Source organism: Salvelinus sp. IW2-2015, linkage group LG1, assembly GCF_002910315.2.
Source record: "Salvelinus sp. IW2-2015 linkage group LG1, ASM291031v2, whole genome shotgun sequence".
NCBI lineage: Eukaryota > Metazoa > Chordata > Actinopteri > Salmoniformes > Salmonidae > Salvelinus > Salvelinus sp. IW2-2015.
Genome location: NC_036838.1, coordinates 25,822,653 through 25,838,241, shown reverse-complemented (window position 1 = coordinate 25,838,241; position 15,589 = coordinate 25,822,653). Strand labels below are relative to the sequence as shown.

Genomic DNA, 15,589 nt, shown 5'->3' with positions numbered 1-15,589 from the left:
TGTACATTGGCTAATAGTGCTGATGGTAGAGGCAGATTTCCCACTCGCCTTCAGATCCTTACAAGGCACCCCGACATACATTCCTGATATCTGCGTCTCCTCCTCATGCGAAGCACAGGGTTTTGGGCATTGCCGGGCATTTTAAATGAATCCTTTGCGCCCGACTCGTTAAAGAAAAAAACGATTCTTCCATGACGATGTGAGTAATCACTGTCCTGATATCTAGAAGCACTTTTCGGTCATACGAGACGGTGGTAGAAACATCATGTACAAAAACGTTACAAATAACGCGAAGAAACACACACAATAGCACAATTGGTTAGGAGACTGTCAAACGGCAGACATCTCCTCCGGCGCCATTATCTAGAGGAATTAGAAAGACCTTTCCGACCTTCTACCCAAAGTTCTTGTGCAGTGTATAATGCTGAACTGATAACGTGTCTGTCGTTTGACTGTGTAACTAACCAATCAGAAGTGCTCACCTTTCTGGTACTTGACTGGGTAGCCAATCAGAAGAGCTCACCTCTCTGTCTTTTGAGTGTGTATCCAATCAGAAGGGCTCACCTGTCTGGTAGTTGAGTTTGTATCCAATCAGAATGCCGTTAGGCTCCAGGGGTTTGTCCCACTCCAGGTTGATAACATCTGTACTCCTCTGGATGATCTTAAAGAACTTAGGAGTTTCTGGCACTGCACACACAGGAGAGAGAGGGAAAGAGAGGGGGAAGGGTAGAAATGAAGAGAGATGGAGGATGTTAGAATGACAGAGGGAAAGAGTGGGAGAGAGAAAGAGGGAGAGAGTTGGTAGGTGTAGGAGAGAGAGTGAGTTACAGTGTAAAAATAATTTGTCCAATGAACTGTATGATAGTTGGAGTTGTCCTTCTCTCTCCCTGTCTCACCTCCTTCCTTGGTACTGAACTCCACATGTTTGCAAGGCGGTCCCTCGTAGCGATTGTTGGCGACCACCATGTATATGCGGTAGGTGCTGTATGGCTGTAGGTCTGTCAGTATACCAGTAGGCTGGGCCACGGTACTGTAGAACCCTTTAGTCCTCTTCTCTTTATTCACACGCAGACCCTTCACCATGCTGCTCTCACGCCAGTAGTACACCTGAGAGAGACGGCCCACACACATTGTCATCACAGGGTGGTAGAAACACATGGTGTGTCTGTGTGTTTGTCTGTCTGTGCCACGTGTGCGTGTGTGTGTGTGGTGTGTGTGTGTGTGTGTGTGTGTGGGTGTGTGTGTGTGTGTGTGTGTGTGTGTGTGTTGTGTGTGTGTGTGTGTGTGTGTGTGTGTGTGTGTGTGTGTGTGTGTGTGTGTGTGTGTGTGTGTGTGTGTGTGTGTGTGTTGTGTGTGTGTGGTCGCCGCAGTTGGGCTCCGTTTCACCCTGTACTCCTTGAACTCTCCACTACGCTCGCCTTGGGATTCTACCGGGGTCCAGTGGACATTGACCTTGGTGCTGTCAATCTTAGACACTCGCAGGTCAGCGGGAGGGGCTGTGGGCTCTGGAAGAAGACACAGGTAGGAGATCATCAGCATGACGAGAGAGAAAGAAGAGAGAGAAGAGAGCAAACATGCTAGTTCCAAAAAGATGATAGTAAAGAAACGTTGCTTGATGTGTATGTAGGTTTGTGTGGGTACGTACTGTCCTCCCCAGAGTATCCTATGACGATGTTGGACTCGCGTCCCAGTCCAAAGTCATTCACAGCCTGCAGTTTGATCTCATAGGGTACGTAGGTCTCTGTGTTGTGGACAATGTGCTTCGCCCCCACTGTAGTCACATTACTCCATTCCTCCCCCGTATCCTTCCGTCGCCACCACACCGAGTAGTGCAGGTTAGGGCCGTTTRGCTCTGTGTCCAACAAGGGCTGGAAAGCACAAAAAGACACACACATTAGTCTAGTTTTTACTGGCTGAAACAACCTTGCCATTGAGGGTATCATGGCTCCTCATGAAGGGTAAAGGGCGAAACCATGACATCAGTCCCTGCTATGACCCTCTTTCTCTCTCTCACCTCCCAGCTGATCTCCATGTTTGTGTTCTTGGTACCCCATCCTTTCAGGCCACTAGGGATAGCATCAGGAGCTGAAACACACAGGGACACAGAGGACAAATGTAATCTCTCTGGCTAAAAAACACTACCGTCAAAAGTTTTAGAACACCTACTCAATCAAGGGTTTTTCTTAATTTTTAACTATGAAATACCACATATGGAATATTGTAGTAACCAAAAAAGTGTTAAACAAATTCAATTCTATTTTGTATTTGAGATTCTTCAAATAGCCACCCTTTGCCTTGATGACAGCTTTGCACACTCTTGGTATTCTCTCAACCAGCTTCACCTGGAATGCTTTTCCAACAGTCTTGAAGGAGTTCCCARATATGCTGAGCACTTGTTGGCTGCTTTTCCTTCACTCTGCGGCCCAACTCATCCCAAACCATCTCAATTTGGTTGAGGTTGGGGATTGTGGAGGCCAGGTAATCTGATGCAGCACTCCATCACTCTCCTCCTTAGTCAAATAGCCCTTACACAGTCTGGAGGTGTGTTGGGTCATTGTCCTGTTAAAAAACAAATTATAGTCCCACTAAGCACAAACCAGATGGGATGGCGTATCGCTGCAGAGAATGCAGTGGTAGCAATGCTGCTTAAGTGTGCCTTGAATTCAAAATAAATCACAGACAGTGTCACCAGCAAAGCACTCCCACACCATAACACATCCTCCTCCATGCTTCACGGTGGGAACCACACATGCGGACATCATCCGTTCACCCACACCGCGTCTGTCAAAGACATGGCGGTTCGAACCAAAAATCTCAAATTTGGACTCATCAGACCAAAGGACAAGTTTCCACCGGTCTAATGTCAATTGCTCGTGTATTTCTTGCCCCAAGCAAGTATCTTCTTCTTATTGGTGTCCTTTAGTAGTGGTTTCTTTGCAGCAATTTGACCATGAAAGCCTGACTCACACAGTCTCCTCTGAACAGTTGATGTTGAGATGTGTCTGTTACTTGAACTCGGTGACACATTTATTTGGGCTGCAATTTCTGAGGCTGTTAACTCTAATGAATTTATCCTCTGCAGCAGAGGTAACTATGGGTCTTCCATTCCTGTGGCGGTCCTCATGAGAGCCAGTTTCATCATAGCGCTTCATGGTTTTTGCGACTGCACTTGAAGAAACTTTCAATGTTCTTGAAATGTTCCGTATTGACTGATGTTCATGTCTTAAAGTAATGATGGGCTGTCATTTCTGCCATAATATGGACTTGGTCTTTTACAAAATAGGGCTATACTTCTGTATACCCTCCTACCCTGTCACAACACAACAGATTGGCTAAAATGCATTAACTTCTTATGGCTGGGGGCAGTATTGAGTAGCTTGGATGAATAAGGTGCCCAGAGTAAACTGCCTGCTACTCAGGCTCAGAGGCTAAGATATGCATATTATTAGTAGATTTGGATAGAAAACACTCTGACATTTCTAAAACTGTTTGAATGATGTCTGTGAATATAACAGAACTCATATGGCAGGCAAAAACCTGAGAAGAAATCCAACTAGGAAGTGGGAAATCTGATGTTTGTAGGTTTGCCTATCCAATATACAGTGTCCATGGGGTCATATTGCACTTCCTATGGCCTTCCTTATCCTTCCTTCCTATTACTATGGCTTCCACTAGATGTCAACAGTCTTTAAAACCTTGTTTGATGCTTCTACTGTTAAGGAGGGGGGAATGAGAGCTGATTGAGTCAGGGGTCTGGCAGAGTCCCACGAGCTCACTCAGGCGCGCCTCCGTGAGAGGTAGCAGCGTTCCTTTTCGTTTCTAAAGACAAAGGAATTCTCCGGTTGAAACATTATTGAAGATTTATGTTAAAAACATTCTAAAGATTGATTCTATACATCGAACTCTAATGCAATTTTTTGACTTTTCGTCTGGACTAAGTGTGCCTGCGCGTCGTGAATTTGGATTTTTGAACTAAACGCGCAAACAAAAAGGAGGTATTTGGACATAAATTATGGACTTTATAGAACAAAACAAACATTTATTGTGGAATTGGGATTCCTGGGAGTGCATTCTGATGAAGATCATCAAAGGTAAGTGAATATTTATAATGCTATTTCTGACTTCTGTTGACTCCACAACATGGCGGGTACCTGTGTGGCTTGTTTTTGTGTCTGAGCGCCGTACTCAGATTATTGCATGGTGTGTTTTTGCTGTAAAAAAAAAATGAAATCTGACACAGCGGTTGCATTAGGGAGAAGTTTATGTAAAGTTCCATGTATAATACTTTTATCTTTTATCAATGTTTATTATGAGTATTTCTGTAAATTGATGTGGCTCTCTGCAAAATCACCAGATGTTTTGGAGGCAAAACATTACTGAACATAACGCGCCAATGTAAACTAAGATTTTTGGATATAAATATGAACTTTATCGAACAAAACATACATATATTGTGTAACATGAAGTCCTATGAGTGTCATCTGATGAAGATCATCAAAGGTTAGTGATTCATTTTATCTCTATTTCTGCTTTTTGTGACTCTTCTCTTTGGCTGGAAAAATGGCTGTGTTTATCTGTGACTAGGTACTGACCTAACATAATCAGATGGTGTGCTTTCGTCGTAAAGCATTTTTGAAATTGGAAACTGTGGTGGGATTAACAAGTTTATCTTTGGTGTGAAATACTTGTATGTTTGAGGAATTTTAATGATGAGATTTCTGTTGTTTGAATTTGGCGCCCTGCACTTTCACTGTCTGTTGTCAAGTCGATCCCGTTAACGGGATCTCAGCCATAAGAAGTTTTAAGAAGGAAAGAAAATCCACAAATTAACTTTTAAGAAGGCACAAATGTTAATTGAAACACATTCCATGTGACTACATCATGAAGCTGGTTGAGAATATGCCAAGAGTGTGCAAAGCTGTCATCAAGGCAAAGGGTGGCTTTTAAAGAATTTTAAATATAAAATATATTTTGATTTATTTAACACTTTTTTGGTTATGTTAGATTCTGGGTTAAACTTGGAACATTATTATGCTCAGAAGTACAGTATCTAAGGAGTGATAGAGACTGGTTTCACAGGATTGCTATAGGAGATACGAGTGGACTAATCTGTGGATTAGGCAAATGAGGGGTTGAGGTCAGGTCAGATCCCCTTAAGGGAGAAACAATGGTGTTATTACCCTATCACTTCGTCTTCCTGTCGAACCATAATAGATGTATGGATTGGAGAGAAGGAGGAGTGCCTAAATTGGAGCATATATACTTGTGGTGGTGGAAACATGTTTTGTCTGAATGCACCAGTATTGACCCTCTGGGAAGAAATAAACTTGGTTAAGCTTTCATAATGTCCGTTGAGTGTTTTACTCTGAGAATTAGAACCTAACAGTTACTACATGATTCCATATGTGTTATTTCATAGTTTTGATGTCTTCACTATTATTCTACAATGTAGAAAATAATAAAAATAAAGAAAAACCCTTGAATGAGTAGGTGTTCTAAAACTTTTGACCAGTAGTGTATATTTCACAGAACTCCTGAAAAAGACACCCCCACCTGCCCTCCCTTCACCCTCCCTCGTTCCCTCTATTATCCTCCTTGATAACCCACTAGTATTGTGGTGAGGATTGGCTGGAGAAAGATCTGGTCGAACATCCTCCTAAATTCCCTTATCCATACCCCCATCCATCCCCTCTCTCCCTCCCGGTGTCTGACTCACGGGCTCCGCTGGTCTGGTATCGTTGCGAGGGGAGGCTGGGGCGGCTCTGGCCCACAGAATTGACAGCGATGACTCTGAACTGGTAGTTGACAAAAGGAGAGAGCTCCAGGATGACAGAGTTGAAGTTTCCGGGATAACTAGAGTGGTTCTGCCACTTGCCCGACTCCCAACGGTCCTCCTCAAACTGAACCACGAACACTGCAGGGAAGAGGTGTGACAAGCCATGGAACGGTTGAATGTATGTATTGCGGTTACATTGGGAAGTAGTCTTGTGTGTGAGTGAGTGAGAGAGGTGTGCGTGCGTGCGTGCATGCGTGCATGCGTGTGTGTGTCTGTGTATATATTTACGTGTGATGTTACTGTGTGTGAAGTGTGTGTGTGTGTATTTACGTGTGACGGGGCTGTTGTGATCATCTCCAGGTATCCAGGTGAGTCGTACGTTGCGTGCTTCAGGGTCAGACAGCTCCAAGTCCATGGGAGAGTCAGGACGGTCTACACACAGGAGGGCCATAGGGTTAGGTGGTACACATACACACACACACAACACATGCATTCAAGCAAACACACACTCATGCCACACGCATATTGACACACACACACACACACACACACACACACACACCACACACACACACACACACACACACACACACACACACACACACACACACACACACCACACACACACCACACACACACACACACCACACACACACACACACACACACACACACAAGCACGTGCACATGCATGCACAGACACACTCATACGCACACAGAGACGCATCCAAACACACTGTAAGTGCATTCAGAAAATATTTTCCACATTTTGTTACGTTACAGCCTTATTTTAAATGGATTAAATCGTTTTTTTTCTACCATAAAGGCCTGATTGGTGGAGAGCTGCAGAAATGGTTCTCCCAGCTCCACAGAGGAACTCTGGAGGCTCTGTCAGAGTGGCCATCGGGTTCTTGGTCACCTCCCTGTTTGGTACCCTTCCCCAGATCTGTGCCTCGACACAATCTGTCTCTGAGCTCTATGGACAATTCCTTTGACCTCATGGCTGGGTTTTTGCTCTGACATGCACTGTCAACTGTGGGACCTTACATAGACAGTGTGTGCCTTTCCAAATAATGTTAAATCATTCGAATTTACCACAGGTAATCAATGGAAACAGGATCCACTGAGCTTAATTTAATTTCGAGTCTAATAGCAAAGAGTCTGAATACTTATGTAAATAAGATATTTATGATTTATAACATTTGCTAACATTTCTAAAAATGGTTTTCACTTCTCATTATGGGGTATTGTGTGTAGATTGATTAGGAAAAGGTTTTTATTTATTCATTTTAGACAAAGGCTGTAACGTAACAAACTGTGAAAAAAGTCAAGATGTTGAATACTTCCCAAATACACGCACACTCACACACAGGTGCACAAACATACACCCTCTCAGCCAGGCAATATTTATACTCATATCTCTTACACATCTGCATTCATTCCTTTGGCATTAGGAAGCAATAGTCCAAACGAACCACTGTTATTCTTATTAGAGTGAAGAGAGAGCAAAAAAGTTAGAAATACTGAAAGAGAGAAAGAAAGCGAGAAGAGAGGAAAGAAAGCGAGAGAGAGATAGGGAAAGAGAAAGAGAAAGAGAAAGAGAGAGAAAAAGAGAAAGAGAAAGAGAGAGAGAGAGAGAGGAGAGAGAGGGAGAGAGAGAGAGAGAGAGAGAGAGAGAGAGAGAGAGAGAGAGAGAGAGAGAGAAGAGAGAGAGAGAGAGAGAGAGAGAGAAGAAAGTAGAAAAGGCACGGATGTTACTGTAGGCAAGACACTAGACTGTGAGGGAGACAGGGAGCGTCCTCTGTGAGGGGGCAGGGGGGTAAAGGTCAGAGGTTAAAGGTTAGAGGTTAGTCAGAGCATTAGTACAGTGGAGGAAACCCATCCACTACAGTACTACAACTGGTGTAGGGTGAAGTTGCCCCTGGACGCTAATCTTGCGTCAGTTTAGCATTTTCCTGACTAGTGGTTAAGGATAGAATTGGAAGAGGGGAGACTGATCCTAGATCTGTATCTAGGGGAAACTTCACCCGAAGCACTACACTACACGACCAGGAAACATATGCAGTACGATCCACCACCAATGCTGACGACCTACAAACTATTAGTAGCAGGAGTCTGATAGAAGTCAATAATGAGAGTAAATTCAGTGACATAAAACAATTGAATGTATTATAGTGTTATCTATGCCGGGCTAACTACAACGTTAAGAAGATGTGGGTTGATGAGAAGATGATTTGTAGAATGGAAGTAGAACATTTTCAAATCCATGTTGAACAAATCCATGTCTGTTTTATGTAGCTGGGTTTTGTAGGGCGAGATAGAGTGTGTGTGTGTGTGTGTGTGTGTGTGTGGTGTGTGTGTGTGTGTGTGTGTGTGGTGTGTGTGGTGTGGTGTGTTGTGTGTGTGTGTGTGTGTGTGTGTGTGTGTGTGTGTGTGTGTGTTGTGTGTGTGTGTGTGTGTGTGTGTGTGTGTGTGTGTGTGTGTGTGTACCTAACACAGTAAGGCGTGCTGAGGCAGTGTCTTGGTCAATCTCTGTTTTAACAGTGCAGGTGTATGTTCCCTCATCTCCCTCATGGACATTGGGGATGGACAGAGAATCTCATCCTTCTTAAACCTACAGTGCATAGACAAGGAAGGGAAAATATTACTGTACTTGAACTATTGGAAACAATTAACTATTACAGCCAATGATGCAGTGCTTAACAAAATCACCAATTGTGGTCAATAAGGTATATCAAATCAAATCAAATGTATTTATATAGCCCTTCTCTTAATCAGCTGATATCTCAAAGTGCTGTACAGATACCCAGCCTAAAACCCCAAACAGCAAGCAATGCACGTGTAGAAGCACGGTGGCTAGGAAAAACTCCCTAGAAAGGCCAAAACCTAGGAAGAAACCTAGAGAGGAACCAGGCTATGAGGGTGGCCAGTCCTCTTCTGGCTGTGCCGGGTGGAGATTATAACAGAACATGGCCAAGATGTTCAAATGTTCATAAATTACAGCATGGTCAAATAATAATAATCACAGTAGTTGTCGAGGGTGCAACAAGTCAGAACCTCAGGAATAAATGTCAGTTGGCTTTTCATAGCCAATCATTAAGAGTATCTCTACCGCTCCTGCTGTCTCTAGAGAGTTGAACACAGCAGGTCTGGGACAGGTAGCACGCCCGGTGAACAGGTCAGGGTTCCATAGCCGCAGGCAGAACAGTTGAAACTGGAGCAGCAGTTAATATAATATAATAAGGCTCCCTAGTAAACGGCYTTTACTATAGTACTCATTACAATATTATTACAACATTATCACACTTTATTACACTTTAACTTTAGCTTACTTTTGATCAATAGTGTACAATTCATTACATATCACACAGGGGACAACAAAGTTACAGAAATCTGTTGTTGTTTGTGTTTTGGGGTGTGTTTTACCTCGATACCGGGGAGAGGGGCTTGTCATCCTTCAGCCAGGTAACAGTGATGGGCAGGGTGAGGTCTGATTTGACCCGGCAGTCGAAACGAGCCATGGTGCCTCTGATGGCTGACTGGTGCTCTGGAGCCCTGACAATACGTGTCGGCTCTGAAACACACCCGGGAAACAACACACGCCCATGCATATCCGGGACAATAAGTGGGGATATAGGGAAGGCAATGTCATCCTTGTACCCTGACAAACACATTGTGGAATTTCCGATCAGCTGCAACTCAATAATATGAACAGTCGCTTTCTCATGATATGGGATGTTTTTAAGGCCACTTTCTTTTGAAATGGAATGAATGAGAATGACAAATGCACTGCTGAATATGAATGTCCAATGCGATCCTCTAAGTAATATTGTCTGCTCTGAGAAAGGAAAGGTCCGAGGTGTGATACAAATCTTCAGAGAGGATGGAAGATTCAATCCAATGGGTTGATAAGGCACTTAGAACTGTTTGGCGACAACACAGGGACTATTTGGCACCGAGGAAGGAGAAGGATGGTGTGCTGTGATGTGATTGGTTGCTCTCTAACCTTTGACCTCCAGGAGAACCTGGTTCTCCTCCTTGCCCAGGATGTTGCTGGCCACGCAGGTGTAGGTCCCCTGGTCCTCAGCCCGTGCACGCTTGATCTCTAGGGTCCCGTTGATGTAGACCCGATAGTGACCACCGTCCAGACCACTTCCTTGACCATTCTTAAACCTTTATGGACACACACACAGAGGGGGAAAATACTCAGGGTAAGACACACTTTTTTTCAAGTAACAGAAACGGAACATGGAACAAAAGTGATCCATACTGTTCCCGGAACAGAACCGTTATTTTAAAAGCATGGAAACCACAACAAAACGCAACAACACTCCTATGCAAAGCCCTCACTCTGTCACTCAGAAACTTATTCCAGCATCTGTCTGCAAGCTAAAAATCTTTGCCAGTGTGCGTGTGTGTCTAGGCTACCTGCCCCTCCCCCCTGAAAAGCGTAAGCAAATACACTGACGTTAGAAGTGTGAAAAGATGGGAAGAGAGATGATTTATTAGGTAGAGAAGAATGGATTCACTTGTTCAATGCTAGTTAAGATTAAGAACATTATAGGCCTAGTTATCACATTTAACATTGGATTTATTAACTCCAAAAATAAAATAAGTGTTTTTAATTTGGGTGCAGCTTCTATGAAGTAACTTTAAATGTCCTTTGAGCATGCTAGCTCAAGCTTGTTAGCTAGCTAGTTCAAGCTTGTTAGCTAGTTAGCTCAAACTTGTTAGCTAGCTAGCTCAAAGGAAATTCAAAGTTCCTTCCTAGAAGCTGCTCCTAGGTTCAGAAAAATGCATGTCATAACAAGATGCCTAGCACTTCAAGCCTGTTCCTCAACACTCTCACTCTCTTCCCGCCTGTAAAATTTCAGTCACATCTTGCGGATAGGCTACTCTACTCTACACAAGTCAGTCAACGGCAGGCACAGCATAGTCTTACCTCTTTGTTGATTGATATCCATTAAATTGTGTCCATTTTCTGTTGGTCTCTCCATCATCTATACAACTAGCTTGCCTGCTCTATCCGCACTGATTGATTAATTGAATGAGCTACAACTGTTGATTTCACAGGTTAAAAAAGGAACAGAAAGAAACAATATGAACCAGTACTTTTTGGGGGGTTCGAACCGGTTCAGAAGACTATTTTGCCGGTCGGAAGAGTGTAATGGAACCCCCCCAAAAATAGTGGTTCTGTTCAGAACAAAACAATTGGGGGGAAAAATGGGTTCCAACCCCTGACAGGCACATCCATACACGTACCCACACACACAACTTTGAAACTTTTTGCACTCATATCTCCTCAGGAGGTAAGGTATCTATTCTATCTAGGTCTTTCTTTCAATACTCACTAGTACTCACTAGTATATGCATTTTGTTTTGTGTGGACCACTGGAAGAGTAGCTGTTGCACTACAGCTAATGGAGAACCTAATAAAGTAAACCAAACTCACCAGCGTAGCTCAGGAAGTGGCGAGCCAAAATAGGGACAGTCCAGGAAGGTTCTGTTGTTCTCTATCACCTTTATCAGCTGGTTCTTAGGACCCAGCATTCTGGGGGCCATGTCTACAGAGAGAGAGGAAGAGAGAGAGACAGAGAAAGAGAGGGAGAGAGAAAAAGAGGGAGGAAGAGAGGGAGAGGAAGAGAGAGAGACATAATACATTTACATATTTAGTCCTATTTAATTATAGCTTCATTACTCATCATCATAACCATCATCACCACTCTCTTTCTTACCCAGTATGCTAACGAATGCGTTGGCCAGCAAGTAACCATGGTCATTGGAGGCATTACACTGGTACACAGCGCTGCTGCCGATCTGAACGGAGCGGAACATGATGGTGTCACCTACCACCGATCTGCTAGGGTTGGGCAAGGAGCCTGGAAGAGGGGGAGKAAGGAGGAGAGAGAGAGAGAGACAGAGAAAGAGAGAGAATGTAAAATGTAAAAACAGGCTGGCTGTGGAAGCAGCTGGTTTGAGTTGGCTTATTTTGATAGTATTTCCATGGCTGATGAATGATGTTGAATGGGTTGTGAAGGACTCACTATCGCTCTCGATAGGCTCTCCGTTGACCAGCCACTGGATGTGAGGTTTGGGGTTTCCATTGGCCCGACACACCAGACGACCGTTCTCATCCGGCGCTAGCACCAGATTGGACGGCTGGTCCAGCCAATAGGGAGCCGCTGTTGGGTACAAGAGATGCCATTGGTCAGATYGTCAACACCCACCCGGACGCTCACATGCATGGCAACACACACCCCTCCCCTCCTTACCTTTAACCTGGACGTAGATGGAGTGTCGGATGCTTCCTATCTGATTGTTGGCCATACACATGTACTCCCCTGCATCCTCCTCTGACACACTGTCGATACGCAGAGTCTTATTGAAGTTGTCTAGTTTCACCTTCTGGTTCAGGTCTCCCCCCTTCTTAAACCACTTTATACTGGGAGTTGGACTGAGAGAGAGAGGGAGGGAGAGGGAAAGAGTGGGTGAAATGGGAGAGGGAATAGGGGGTGAGATGGGAGAGGGAATAGGGGGTGAGATGGGAGAGGGGGGAGTGAGATTGGGTGTTCTTTTTCCTGATAAAATATAGATTGTGTGTGTGTGTGTGTGTGTGTGTGTGTGTGTGTGTGTGTGTGTGTGTGTGTGTGTGTGCGTGCGTGCGTGCGTGCGTGCGTGCGTGCGTGCGTGCGTGCGTGCGTGCGTGCGCGTGTTTCCGCCACTCACACTCCGGAAGCGATACACTCCAGCTTTAGCTTTTCTCCTCTCATCACCATCCGCGAGCTGTCAGTCCCCGTGGGGGAGAGGAAGTTAGGGGTGGTCTCTGCTACCTTACGACCTGGGGACAGGAGAGGAAGGGGTTAACACACCCACACAATACATTCACCTCCATCTCAATTCTAATCAAACACAATCATTGGAGTTTATGTTTAATCCACGAGTCACTTCCGACACAGTAGGAGTACCAGCTCCTTATAACGACATGAGACAGAGCACAAACTAATCGGTTGATTATTTTCATGCTTCCATGCCCAGCGTCTCTGCCAAGCAAACGGATGAAACGGTTCATCTACATCCGTAGAATGTTCTCATCGTTATCTTTCAGTTGCCCCCCTTAGCTTTGGCTTGTTTTCCGGTTTGTTCCGTAGCCATATCACCCTSTTAGTTGTTCCTCCGTCTCTCACCCCCCCCGGAGGGCAGCCATTTAAACCAGAAAAGAAGAAACAACAGCATTGAACCCCCACGTTCAGTCCGCCAGAGAATCACAATTACGTGAACCGAGACCAGAGACTCGAAAATAAAAAAAGACTGACATCAAAACCAGTCCTGATGAAACACAGAGAAAACATATTGTTTCAAATTCCCTTTTCTTCTCTGCTTCGAAGGAAATCCTTTGATATAGTTAAAAGAGCATATATCGGGCCACTGAGTTCATATATTTCAGTGGTGTGCTTCATGTAACAACCCCAGCGCATGGCTTAAGCATTTAGCTGATATTAAATCCCTTCAACGTTTGGATCCCTTCCAGAACCTTCTGAGCTCTGAGTCAGGTTCAGAGTTCGGTCATTAAGGGATTTATACTCTTAAAGATAATGTAGCAGAAATGTTGTGTGAGGCATGTTGTGTTTACACATAGATCGGTGGGAATAGTACCACACTTGTGGCTGTGAGCTGTTTCACTGCTTGTTGCGTTGCACTTCACCAAAATCCACCTCAGATCCATTTCAATTCATTAGAGATTTACTATATACGTATTATACTTACCCATCATCACAAAAATCATACGCATATAAATACAGCATTTCCTCAAACAGTAAACACATTAAAACATCTATGCCCAAAGTCAGTGTTACCAAACACTAAATACATTAGGTAGGGTAAGTTAGAAGGTTAGCCCACAGTAAACAGAATTAGCCTAAGAGTAACAGAGCTATAATGAACCAGGCACACGTTAGCTTCGTTCGTGATGCAGATCTGATCTGTATGGGATTAAAGCACGTGTTAGCAGTTAGCATCTCCAGAGCACTGAAAACAGAGATGTGCTATTGTTAGTGACACTTGGAGGGGAGAGAGAGGGTCTCAGGGATTAGTGCAGACAACTGGCAGAGGACATACGTACGCCATCACCGCGACAAGTGACATTATAGCCGTGGCAACGCGCGGCCATGGCAACGTGTAGCCAATGGCACTGCTTGAGTGGGATCCTCCCATGGTGCACTGCAACCCCCGAGGAAAACTAGACCTAGCCCCTAGGGATAAGCTTACTACAACTGTGTGTGTGCGTGTGCGTGAGCGCGTGTGCGCGTGTGTAAGAGACAGGTGGTACAGCTCCAACCCGCTCCCATCCTCGCTCTCTGTGTGTGTGTGTGAACACGAATATGTGCACATTTGCATTTGCAAGCTCATAACTATTAATGAACATATCATGAATACAGATGCTGTTTCTTGCATGCATGGTTTAGGATAATCCCTCTCTTATACCTCCGCCACACGACCGTCCCATAGAGGGTCACGGTGTCTGTCCCCATTTTGTTCCTATGAGAGTCGCCTCACAATGGTACACATGCCATCCCTCCCAGGCCTACTCCCTAGAGCCAGAGTAGTTAGAACATATGCCACTAGTTCCCCCTCTGGCTATATAGGCTGACTGTGGATTGGGCTTGGGTTAAGGGCTTTATGATAAGCAGTAGGAGAGGGGAAGAAGGGTCCAAAAACCTGTGATGAGCGATTCCTTAGATACAGTGGTGGAGTGTGTGTGTTTGTGTGTGTATGTTCTTATTTTTTWAATTTTTAATTTGACCTTTATTTAACTAGGCAAGTCAGTTAAGAACAAATTCTTATTTTCAATGACGGCCTAGGAACAGCGAGACCAGGAGGACGTCAGAGAACAGAGAGACCAAGAGGAGACCTTTTCTAATCATTTCTTTTTGCAGTGCTAGCCTCTAGAGTACCACAGGGAGATTCTCCAAAGCTCTGCTGTCACCACTGATTTAGTTTGGAGGGGCTCTAAAGCCAGGCTTGACATTGGTTGAGTTAAGGGACAAACTGGCCTATTGTCTGTACAGCTGCTGAGTTACCGCATATGCAATGAGTCAGCTGAAGAGAGAATTAGAGGTTATGCTCGGATAAAGGACCTTATGGGCAAATCAACACTGTTGTATTCTGGCAGTGAGAGGTCTTGGTCAGGGTGAGTGTCATTGAAAACAGCAGGGTGGGTAAATAAAACACCCCACACTTGAATTAAATTGAGTTTAGTATGGCTGAGCTGGCTGGTTATGAGGGCAGGGTTGAGGTTAAAGTCTGTGCTATAAAAAAAGCTATATCAGTCTGTGAAAAAGGTTGTTAACAGCATCCATTGATGCTAGGCTGTTGTTGTTAGCTGTGTTAGCTAGCTATGTTGGTCGCATATCCATTGAGCTGACTGATTAGCATGCTACATGGCTAGCTGTGATGTTAAGACATCCATTGAGCTGAAGGGTTAACAGGCTAGGCTACACGGTGCTAGCTGTGTTGATAACGGAGTCATTCAACTGACGGGTTAGCATATGCAGGCTAGACTACGGGGGTAGAACGGTGTTATGAGAGTGACATGGTACTGCTGGGGGTGAAGAATGGGAGGAAAAGGAAGAGAGTGTGTCTGGACTAGACTCACCACCGTACGGGTCAGTGGAGTTGACAGAGGAAGTGTCATTATACGGCTCCTCTGAAAACACACACACACGGCAGTCAGCATGCAGAACACGCACACACACACACCATGGAGCAGAACACCATTCTACATCAAGGTTCTTTGCTAAAGTGAATAATTAATTAG

The 15,589-nt window shown here is 44.5% G+C and overlaps 2 protein-coding genes across 2 annotated transcripts in view; both read right to left on the bottom strand.

The window, feature by feature from the left end:
• Positions 1-15,472, bottom strand: part of LOC111963583 (neurofascin-like) — a 47,947-nt gene extending 32,475 nt beyond the window's left edge. Inside the window, 17 exon segments of the mRNA XM_070443464.1 lie at positions 565-687; positions 897-1,107; positions 1,387-1,505; positions 1,646-1,868; positions 2,015-2,085; positions 5,717-5,914; positions 6,107-6,208; positions 8,266-8,376; positions 8,379-8,389; positions 9,202-9,349; positions 9,782-9,948; positions 11,228-11,339; positions 11,511-11,654; positions 11,820-11,957; positions 12,048-12,229; positions 12,502-12,613; positions 15,428-15,472. Of these exon segments, the coding sequence (XP_070299565.1) occupies positions 565-687; positions 897-1,107; positions 1,387-1,505; positions 1,646-1,868; positions 2,015-2,085; positions 5,717-5,914; positions 6,107-6,208; positions 8,266-8,376; positions 8,379-8,389; positions 9,202-9,349; positions 9,782-9,948; positions 11,228-11,339; positions 11,511-11,654; positions 11,820-11,957; positions 12,048-12,229; positions 12,502-12,551 (2,110 nt within the window). The 5' untranslated portion in view covers positions 12,552-12,613; positions 15,428-15,472.
• Positions 15,328-15,589, bottom strand: part of LOC139027409 (neurofascin-like) — a 19,040-nt gene continuing 18,778 nt past the window's right edge. The window contains exons 6-7 of the mRNA XM_070442521.1: positions 15,428-15,478; positions 15,328-15,332 (exon numbers count right to left, since the gene is read on the bottom strand). Coding sequence (XP_070298622.1) covers positions 15,328-15,332; positions 15,428-15,478 — 56 coding nt within the window. The remainder of the gene's footprint in view (positions 15,333-15,427; positions 15,479-15,589) is intronic.